The 10,429-nt window shown below is 46.1% G+C and overlaps 1 protein-coding gene across 1 annotated transcript in view; it reads left to right on the plus strand.

Moving 5' to 3' along the window:
* The window catches only part of DZIP1L (DAZ interacting zinc finger protein 1 like), a 59,892-nt gene that overhangs the window by 30,451 nt on the left and 19,012 nt on the right, over positions 1-10,429 (plus strand). Inside the window, exons 9-13 of the mRNA XM_017895820.1 lie at positions 3,146-3,274; positions 4,612-4,674; positions 5,917-6,057; positions 8,408-8,438; positions 9,537-9,590. Of these exons, the coding sequence (XP_017751309.1) occupies positions 3,146-3,274; positions 4,612-4,674; positions 5,917-6,057; positions 8,408-8,438; positions 9,537-9,590 (418 nt within the window). The remainder of the gene's footprint in view (positions 1-3,145; positions 3,275-4,611; positions 4,675-5,916; positions 6,058-8,407; positions 8,439-9,536; positions 9,591-10,429) is intronic.

Genomic DNA, 10,429 nt, shown 5'->3' on the forward strand with positions numbered 1-10,429 from the left:
TCCATCCTTCCCTCCCTCCCTCCCTCCCTCCCTCCACCGACCTTCCTTTCTTGCTCTCACTCTCTCATTTTGTCACCCAGGCTGAAGTGCAGTGGCGTGGTGTTGGCTCACCGCAACCTCCATCTCCCGGGTTCAAGCGATTCTCGTGCCTCAGCCTCCGGAGTATCTGGGATTACAGGCATGTGCCACCGTGCCTGGCTAATTTTTGTATTTTTTGAAGAGACGGGGTTTCACCATGTTGACCAGGCTTGTCTGGAACTTTTGACCTCAAATGATCCGCCCACCTCAGCTTCCCAAAGTGCTGTGATTACAGGCTTGAGCCACTGTGCCCAGCTATCATTCTTTCTTTATAGGTGAAGAAATTGAGGCCATATAACTTGCCCAAGGTCACTTAGCTAGGAAGAGATGGAGCTGGGATTTGAACCTAGCTCTTTAATTTCTAAAGGTTCTGTTCTTCTACTGGATATACTATCAAGTTTATGCAGGAAAACCTTATTAAAGTTATCCCTGGGCTGGGCGCAGTGGCTCACGCCTGTAATCCCAGCACTTTGGGAGGCCAAGGTGGGTGGTTCAGCATGGCCAACATGGCGAAACCCCGTCTGTACTAAAAATACAAAAATTAGCTGGGTGTGGTGGCAGGTGCCTGTAATCTCAGCTGCTTGGGAGGCTGAGGTAGGAGAATAGCTTGAACCCAGGAGGTGAAGGTTGCAGTGAACTGAGATCACACCACTGCGCCCCAGCCTGGGTGACAGAGTGAGACTCCATCTCAAAAAAAAAAAAAAAAGTTATCCCTTGACCATATCTTCCCATATAAACCTGTATGACTAAAACTGTATCAAGGAAAAGTTTTAAGGAAAATATTTTTTAAATGTATTTATCTCTCATTGGTCCTCCTAGATCAAGGAGAATCTTGTTTTTGAAAATGAACCGTCTAATAGCTTTTTTCACAATCATTCCATGTTTTACCTAAAGAAACACCTAGGCAAATTTTTTTTCAAAAGGAAATTGTCATACGCCTGGAGTCTTGGGTGCCCCATCATCCCTGTCTGAGATGGAAAGCCGAAGGTGGAAAGTGGAGGGGTTGAAATGAGAACTCTGTGTGCACTGGGGTGGGGGTGGCGGCTCCCTAAAATGACACAAACCCTTCCATCCAAAATGCTGCCCAGCTGGGCCAGGGATAATTGTGGAAGAGAAGATGCTGCTCCACTATTGACCTCATGCTCCTAATATACAGCTCCACATCCATCCTTCCCAAGCGCATGCAAACATCTCCTGACCCCCACACTTCCCCGACACAGTGCTAGCTGACTAGACGTTTGATAGATAGGTATTGATAGGAGTTTCAGGTTGTTGTTCAGAAACTGCCTCTTCAAGGGTCAAAGGGTTACTTTTGGTCAGAAAATTATGAGTTTTGGTGAATGAGGACATAATCCTTATCATCCATGATATCCTTTTTAACTTGGATCACATTCTCCTAAACTGGAACGTCCTATCTTTTTTTTTTTTTCTTTAAGACAGATTCTCACCCTGTTGCCCAGGCTCAAGTGCAGTGACACAATCATGGCTCACTGCAGCCTTGACCTCCCAGGCTCAAGTGATCCTCCTTCAGCCTCCTGAGTAGCTGTGACTACAGGCATGTGCCACCACACCCAGCTAATTTTCCTATTTTTTGTAGAGATGGGGTTTCGCCATGTTACCCAGGCTGGCCTCCTGGGCTCAAGTAATCTGCCCATCCCAGCCTCCCAATGTGCTGGGATTACAGTCTTGAGTCACTGTGCTCGGCCCATCTTATTCTTTTTTAAAAACCTTTCCCCTATAGGATTATTTATATTGTGTTTGTATGTTTGTGTGTCTTACCCCTGTCTCCTTTCAATATTTTATTGTTTTACTTTTATTAAAGTATAGGAATCAAACTGGATACCAAATTCTCAGTGTAGTTGGGTAGTCATTTTGTTAATTTATTTAAAAAAAATTTTAAGGGTAAAAACAAGCAAGATTCCATTTAGAATGATGGTTAAATAAAACACTATAAGACATCCATTTTCAAAATGCAAAAAACGATTCTCCCTGATGTGAGGAAGGCCAATGAAAACTATATATATTTTGAAAATATTTTTTTCCTCAAAACTTTTTCCTTGATACAGAAGTCTGAGAGCTTACTTTAGCTATGTCACCTGACTAAAGAGAGAACTTTAGATTAGACCTGGGGTAAACTGAGATGCCAAAGGAGTGTCTAGCTAAATGAAAATATCATGAAAGTTTGTAATGCCAAGAAAGTCAGCTCTGTGGTGTATCATAAGCAGCATATGGAAACCAGGAGTGACACATCAGAACCCGGGAGTTGTGCATACATCTGATCAAGCATTTGACCCTTTGATAATATTCAAGGAGTTTAGAAATTGTTAACCTTTGGAACCAGTATTGCTTAGCAATAGTTGAGAAGTGTTAGCAAGAATGATGCCAAGTTAAACTTAGGCACTTGCAGTTACTTCCTTAAAGCCTTAATAGGGCTTATGAGTTTTATACAGTCATACAGATGGAAATACGTTGCTTTTGTTACTAAACCAGTCATATATTATAAGAAATAATCATAGGTGGGTGGAAAGGCATCCTCTCTTTGATCCGATTTTCTGTACCTTTTCCTTCAGGTCACACATACTATTAGCCCGGGAATCACCAGGTATTAATGACTCTACTCCAAGCTGTGCAAAGCCCTTTCTGGAGACAGCCAGGATGTTTTGTAGGGAGAGAGGCAGGAGTCCTCAAGGAGTGGCCTGGGGTGCCTGAGACCCTCCCATAGGCTCTAAGAGTCTCATTCTCATCAGCTTATTCCAGACTGAGGAAGAAATGGGGCAGCAGTCAGGAGAGCTCAGGATATTGGGTATAGCAGAATTTAAGTGAAATGGAAACTACACTCTTTAATTTGTTCTTCCATGGAATTGCTTTTTCTACGCAAGGGCTGAGCCCTCAGGAGAGCCTTTGTGCAGGGGAATGCTGATTTGTGTGAATATTTGTGGGTATCTAGTGAGGATGAGTTGGGAGGATGAGTTGGGTAAGGCGTGCCCCTCTGACACTGTTCTGGGTATAAAAGACAACATCAAGATGAGATCTTCATCTGAATAAAACTGTGCCCTGGCCTTTTCAGAAACTGCGGGCACTGCAGTCCCACAGTGTGATGGAGTCCAACCTGGGATCACTGCGAGATGAGGAGTCAGATGAGTGGCTCCGGCAGGCACAGGAGCTTCAGGCCCTGAGAGAGAAGACAGAAATTCAGGTGAGCTGATGCTCCATGCCTTTCTTCCCAGAGGAAGCCAAGAGCCATCTTCTCTTCCAATATATTCTCTCACTTATGAATGTAGAGAAGTTGAAGGACATCAAAGTTCTGTATTTTCAGACCTTCTGCCAGTACATGAAAGCATAGAATAGGGTTCTCAGGTGAGGCTGGTGGTGTGTGTGCAATGTCAGATTTGCCTAAGATCTTTTAAAAAATACATAAAACTCTGTCTCTTATTTGACACCTTTGCCCCATTCTAATTCTAACCTAGTTGGAAACAACTCTTAGAAAGTGTGACAGTCTCTTGGGTTTGAAGATATTTGGGATGCATCCAGTGTTGTGATGGTAGTTGTTTAGCAAACAGCTCTCTGGAACTAAAGAACTTTAATTTGTAGCATTTGCCAGTTTCCATGGTGTAAATACTCCCACCATGGCCGATTTCCTGCTATCAATGTGAGGTCACTGAATGGAGCCAGGAAGACTTGTGCAGTCTGCTCTCACAGGCTGGTAGGAGGTGGCTCTGGCCACCCCTGGATGAATTTTACTGCGGTCTGGTTATAAAATGGTCTGTATCACTGATAATTCCATGGCAAAGAAGGGTAGTTGGTACAGGTGTTAAATCATGTTGTGCTTCTCTTTCTGCTGTCCAAGAATCTTGAGAAAAAATGTAAAGTCTAACCATCTAACAAGGTGTTTCTGCCGATTGATGTTTGACAGGTTTCACATTATAAAGAGGCCATTCTTTTCCCGAGAACTCTGCTCACATTCTTTGTCTACTTTTCTATTATTGATGTTTCCCCTATCAATTAATGAGTTTGTATAATGTATGGAAATTAACTCAGCCCTTTGTTGTTCTACTTGTGGTTATTTTCCCTAGTATTCTGTTGGTCCTTCAATTTTGTTTATTATGGTTTGGCCATACAACAATACATTAATGTTTATGTAGTCAAAATTATCCAATTACTCATATTTTCTTTATGGCCTTCCCCATTCTGAGATTTAAAAAGACAGCATTCCTGTGTTTTCTTTTAGTACTTTTATGGCCTTATTTTTTGTGTTAAATCTTTGACCCACCTACAGTATATTTTGGTTTAAGATGTGTAATAAGGATCCAACCTCCTATTTTTTTTCAGGTAGCTAGCTATTTGTTCCAACACCGTTAGTCAATAATCCATCTCCCTCTCCTTATACTGTTTCCATTTATTTCCATCTTTGTCTGGATTTTCTATTCTATTCTACTACTCTGTCTGCCTGCCCATAAGCCAGTACTTTTAACTTCCTGTAGCTTTATAACATGTTTTAATACCTGCAAGGGTCCATTTGATAATCTTTTTCAGAAAACGGAGTGGAAAAGAAAAATGAAGGAACTGCATGAAGAGCACGTGGCTGAGAAGAAAGAGGTAGCTTTTGTTGGGTGATCTCGGGGAGCTTGGTTTCCCATGACCTCCTCTCAGAATTCAGCATTCTTCACGTCCCCTCACCCACCATCTCCCCTATCTCACCTGGAACTGGTTGGCAGATAATTTGCTGCAGATTTTGCTCCTGGCAACTATCCCCTCAGTACACAGAAGGGGTGAACTGTCCAGTCAGCAGCTTCCCTGTCCAGGAACAGGGCCCTCCAGGCCTTCTCCTCTGAATCAAACATATCCTTTGTTCTGTGGTCTTCTTTGCAGTGACCCCTATAGGCCCTCCAGGGGGGGTTGTGCCATGAGCCTCAGATGAATCGCCTGGTCGTTTCACATTTTGGCTCTTCTTTGAAATTCCCCCACCCTAGGAGAGAACCAGGCAGCCGTGGGCCTCTGTGATAGTTCTGCGGCAGTCCGAAGGGAAGGACTTGGATACTGAGAACAGTGAACAGGGAGCGGTGGGCCTCAGGGCAGAGCAAACAGCTTCTGTAAAAATGCCCTGAGCAGGAGGCAAGTTGAGGAGGAAGCTGGTTCATAAGAGCCCCAGGTTCTGCTGGCAGAAAGCTCAGAAGATGAAAAGGCTTAGATCAGTCTGATCCATGGTAGACGCTCCTCACTGCGGTGTAGGGAAGCACGATCACTCACATGTGATGGTTTTATTTTATCTGAAGCATTTCCAAATGGGAAATACATTCACATTTGTTCGAAAAACAGGAGAAATATATTAAGTTACACTGAGTAGAGTCTCACTCCCACCTGTTGCCATCTACCTGTCCCCAACACCTACTGCTCAGGTGACTTTTATGGCTTTCTTTTGTATTCTTCTAAAGTTTCTTTATGCAAATATTAATAAATATTTTCACTTTATTTCCGCTGTTACATCAGAAGTAGCATGTTAACTTGTTTTCTTCACTTCTTGTTTTCACCTAAGAACATCCATTTGATGATTTTCAAATGGTTTTAATTTATCTGACTGTTCCTCAATGGGTGGCTACACCTGACAGACAGCCCTCTTTCTCCTAGTCTTAAACGCATGCCTTCCATTCTTACTTCTTCTCAGGCACAGCACAAAAATGTCCCCAGACTTGAAGGTAGTCTTGTTAGAAAGCCTGTCCAGGTCTCAAAATCCTTTACCGTGCTTGCCCAGCACTTGCCTACAGGTTCTGGGCCTGCAGACACTGGGCACTCAGATGTCCCTGCAGACATTTGACTGACCAGCCGTCTTGTGCCTGCCAGCTACAGGAGGAGAACCAGAGGCTCCAGGCCTCCCTGTCTCAGGATCAGAAGAAGGCAGCTGCCCAGTCCCAGCGCCAGATCAGCGCCCTCCGTGCCCAGCTGCAGGAGCAAGCTAGGATCATTGCCTCCCAGGAGGAGATGGTAGGTCTGTCCCCCCTTTCAACCAGGACTTGGTGTCCCTGGGCCTCTTTCCTGTGAGGATCTCCTTGGATTCTTCTGGGCTTATCAGTGCTAGTCTTACCACTCAGGCTCCTTAAGGAGAGAGAAAAGTCCTCTGGCATGAAGGGCACAAAATCATAAGGCTGTAGTTGTCTCCTTCCAGGCTGAAGATGTGCCGTCTCCTTAGGGGCTGCTGGCAGATGGGGCCACTCTAACAGCAGAGACCATATCAAATGCTCAGCACCTCACTGATACTTTGTTTATTACCTCATTTAAGCCTCACTACTGTCCTTCAAGGTAGGCATCCCCTTCTCCCCATCTTCATTTGACAGATGGTGAAATACACTGGAGAAGGGAAGTGCCTCTCTCAAGTCCTCATGGGACACTCTGTAAGTGATGAGATTTAACCCTGTCCAGGCAGGAAGAATGCAAAGCTTGTGTTTTTTACACAGTGTTCTCAGGCAGAATTCCTTAACCAGTACCTTTTTCATAAAGGAACAGTCTCTGATGAGGTGAGAGAGAAGGCAGTGTGATGAAAAGGCACTCACTTAGCACCTTTCTCCTAAAGCTGGCTCCTGTGACTCTTTACCTATTGCTGACAATTCTCTGCCCAGTCCAGGCTGAGCGCTCCCGCCTGAGCCCCAGGTCTGTGGAAAATCTGTATCTTCCTCTGCTGCCACCCACCTCATGGACCAGGCTCCACACAACTTCCCTGGGCTGAGCACCCACTGTTACTGCCTAGTCCTGGCCTCTTGTTCCTGTACCCCTTGCTATTTGTGCTTTCCCACACACCCAGCCACATTTCACCCAGGTGACATAACTACCCCACTCTCTTGCTACTTTTCAGTTTCTCCCCCAAAACACTCAGCTCTGCACTGAACTCTAGTCTGGAGGTGTCCTAAGGAGGAAACCATGGCAGAGTTTCCACAGTGTTCCCTGCTGGCTGTAATGTCCCGTATGTTACTCAGAACTCTTGTTTGCAAATGATTCAGTTAGGAGCCTGTTGGCTAAAGATAACAGAATAGGCTAATAGGAGCTTATTTTTATTGTCACAGCAAGAGAGGTGACAGTTGCTGGGCTTGGTTAGCAGCAGAATTACGCCATTGTGAATCCAGACTGTTTTTTTCTTTTTACCATCTTCAGTGTGATGACTTTTGTTTCCTGCTTCACTTTCATAGTTGCAAGCAGACTACTGTAGCCCCAACCATACAACCATATTTGGCAGAAGAAGTTGATGACATGGTCCCTTCCCAAGACTTGTGGTTATCTATATTATTGGTTAAAGCTGTGTCACATGGGAAACTACAGCTGCAAAGCAGGCTGGGAAAGTAAATAGCTAGTTTTGCAGTTTGGAGCAGAGGTAGGCAAAGGAGACAGCAGTGGGGAATGGACACTGGACGAGTCATAAGTCAGTATGTGCCACCGCAGGTGATAAAAAGCAACCCAAGCTTAAGCAGAAAAGGGAGTTTGTCATAAGGGTAGATAGAGCATCTCACAGAGCTCACGGCAGGGAGCAGCTGAGTCTGGGAGTAAACTGAAACCAGAGACATGAATGTGGTCGTCAGTTTTCCTCTTCTGTGTGTCTCTCTTACTTTCTCTGTAACTGCTTTATTTTTTCCTTTTACCCTGAAGATCAGCATCTGCTTCTTATCTGTTTCATGTGGTAAAACAAATATACAAACCAAGAAAACCACGAACAGTTGGCTGCCAGCAGCTCTTGATTTCATTCATTACCAGTCCAGAGCTCTCTGCCCAAACCTGGACGTTGGGTCCGGCTGTGGTATGAAGTCTTACTGTTCACCTGTGGCTGTCCTGCCTGCAGCCATGAAGGAGGAAGGAAGAGGAACTTCTTGGAGCAGGGGGGCTGAGCAGACAGTTCAGTGGATGTCTACATCTGGCCTCCTGTCCAGGATCATGTCTGACTCCTTCCTCCCAGGGAGTGCTCTGCTCAGATGCCCACACTGTGGGAGGGAGCGTCTCCCTTGCCCTGGCTGTTTCCCATGAATTATATCAATAGGAACAACTGTGTGCCTGTCCCACTCTGTTTCTATGGGGTTCCTGCCCTCGAGCCTTAATTCTTCTTTGAAGAGGGGACATTCTTGCCCCCCCCCACCTTGGAAATGGAGCATGCTGCCATCCCCTTTCACACACAGACCCCAGAGATGTGTCAGGGGACTGGGGTGGTGCATCTGCGCTCCTTCCAGTTGCCAATGGGAGGCATGGAATCAGTAACCATCCCTTCCTCACTGTGCTAGGCAGACACACTGCTCGAAGCAGAGTTCTCACAACGTTCTCTGCTGGTTGTAACCCGCTCTATTCCACCTCTTTGCAGATCCAGTCCTTGTCCCTCAGGAAGGTGGAAGGTAAGTCTACACAGGGCAGTGTGTAGCAGTCTTGACTGTTGTCTCTGGCTTTTGTCCCTCCTTTTCCCTCTCCCCCAATCAATTCACGGGTGGTGGATGGGTGACAGCCGCCTGTGGACATGTAGTGTCAGGCTTCTGGGACGCACAGCCTGCAGCTGCGTTTGTGCTAAAGGCTTTCCATGCAGCTGGCAGGACTTCTTGCCTGGTTTGCTCCTGTCTGTAGAGGGATGGAGGCAGTGGGGAGGAGGGTGGTTATGAGTAGAGTGGGGGTTCATGAGAAGGCTTTTCTAATTCACCATGCCTGCAGCGAATGAGGAAAATTAGGATTCAGCGTTGCCAGCAACCTTTACCTTGTTCCCAATGTTCAGCAAGTTGACCCCAACCCTATGTGAATGTGTCCTGTTTGGCATATACAGTCTCCTCCTCTTGGGTGCTCTGGTGTGGGGATGCGTGTGTCTGTGTGTAATGGGGTGCAGGTGCTGGCATCTAAAGGTAGATGGAAATCCACAGGGGACTGCTCCTGTTTAGAGGACCTTGGAGAGCCCCTTGTGAAGCTTGGCCCTTCATCCTACACCCCCAGCTTCCCTGTCCTATGGCTTTAGCTACACTTCTGCCTTTTATTGCAAACTCACATTTCTTCCTATCCCTTGCCTTCCTCCCATCTCTTTCCCAGCCATGCAGCCAGTTCAGAGAGGCCCGACCCCTGTGGCCCCGAACTTCTTTAAGGATGGAGCCAGAACAGAGCCATTAATAACAGCCATGTGCCACACCCTTCCCCAGCCACTTCAGATTCATCATCTCATTACATTGGCTCACTATTGAATGTGGTGTCAATATTATTATCCTCATTTTCTAGATAGGGAAACCGAGGTTTAGAGGGGTTCGAGGACTTGCCTCTTTCACAGATAGCGAGGGGCAGAGCTAGTGTGTGGACTCTGATTTTTCTGCCCCCAGTGTCTGCTTCATCCCGCCTTTCTACAGTCAAGATGAACTGACTGGAGGGTTTTCTCTTTCTGGCTCATACTCAGCTGTACTTTTCTCCTAGTCTGGGATGGGGTCCAGGGCACCGGCGCCGCTAACCGTTCCTCCTCTCTTCAGGGACCCACGAGGTGCCAAAGGCTGCGGACGCAAAGGAGGACTCTCCAGAGGAAGGTGGGACCTTACTTTCTTTCCTGGGTGTCCAGTGCAGAAACAGATTTGTTGCCCTCCTTCTTGTTTAGTTTCTCTCTACTTAACTGTATCTGGACATCCAAAGCTGGAGTGGAGGGAACTAAGGACATGAAATAATATTTCTTAACACCTTCTGTGTGCCAGGTATGTGACACGCAGGCACTAACTTACAATCTGCTGGTTTAGTGATGGGGAAGCCCGGGCCCAGAGAGGGTCGTTAGCTTGTCCAGAGTCACAAAGCTAGAAGGTAGCTGAGTGAGGTTTTGGAGGGACTTCTGATTCACAGCCTGCCCCACTGACTCTCACCTGTGACTATGCAGAGCAGTGGAAGAGAACTCACTGAGTTGTCTTAAAACGGCATTTGCTGTTTTGTTCTACATTGTGAGTGTGCTGCAGACAGGTCCCACAGGGCCTAACTAATGCGTGGGAATCCACCTCGGCTCCCTTTTCAGAGCACTGGGTACCTGCTGTTTTTATTCACCCTATTCGGTGACTGACTCTGATTCGCAGACCTCTCAACCAGATGTAGCCAAGGATGCAAAAGAAAAGTGAGAAAAAGAGAGATGCTCCCAGACTGCAAGGAGCTCTTAGGATAGTCAGGGAGAGGAAGCTCTCAGGACAGGTGAGTGAGTGCTGACTGGAAAAGCTACTGACCAGGGCCCATTCGTTTGAGTAAGGCAGCAATATGATAATTTCAAAGTTCCCCAACAGACACACCCAGACAAGTGTTAATTGTGCCATCAAAGAGCTCATCATGGGGTATTTTATTTTTTAATGTAATGTTTTTCTTTATTTCCGAGATGGTAATCTTTGGGGGGGGG

The sequence above is a fragment of the Rhinopithecus bieti genome, unplaced genomic scaffold, assembly GCF_001698545.2.
Source record: "Rhinopithecus bieti isolate Rb0 unplaced genomic scaffold, ASM169854v2 scaffold_26603, whole genome shotgun sequence".
In the NCBI taxonomy this organism is placed as follows: Eukaryota; Metazoa; Chordata; class Mammalia; order Primates; family Cercopithecidae; genus Rhinopithecus; species Rhinopithecus bieti.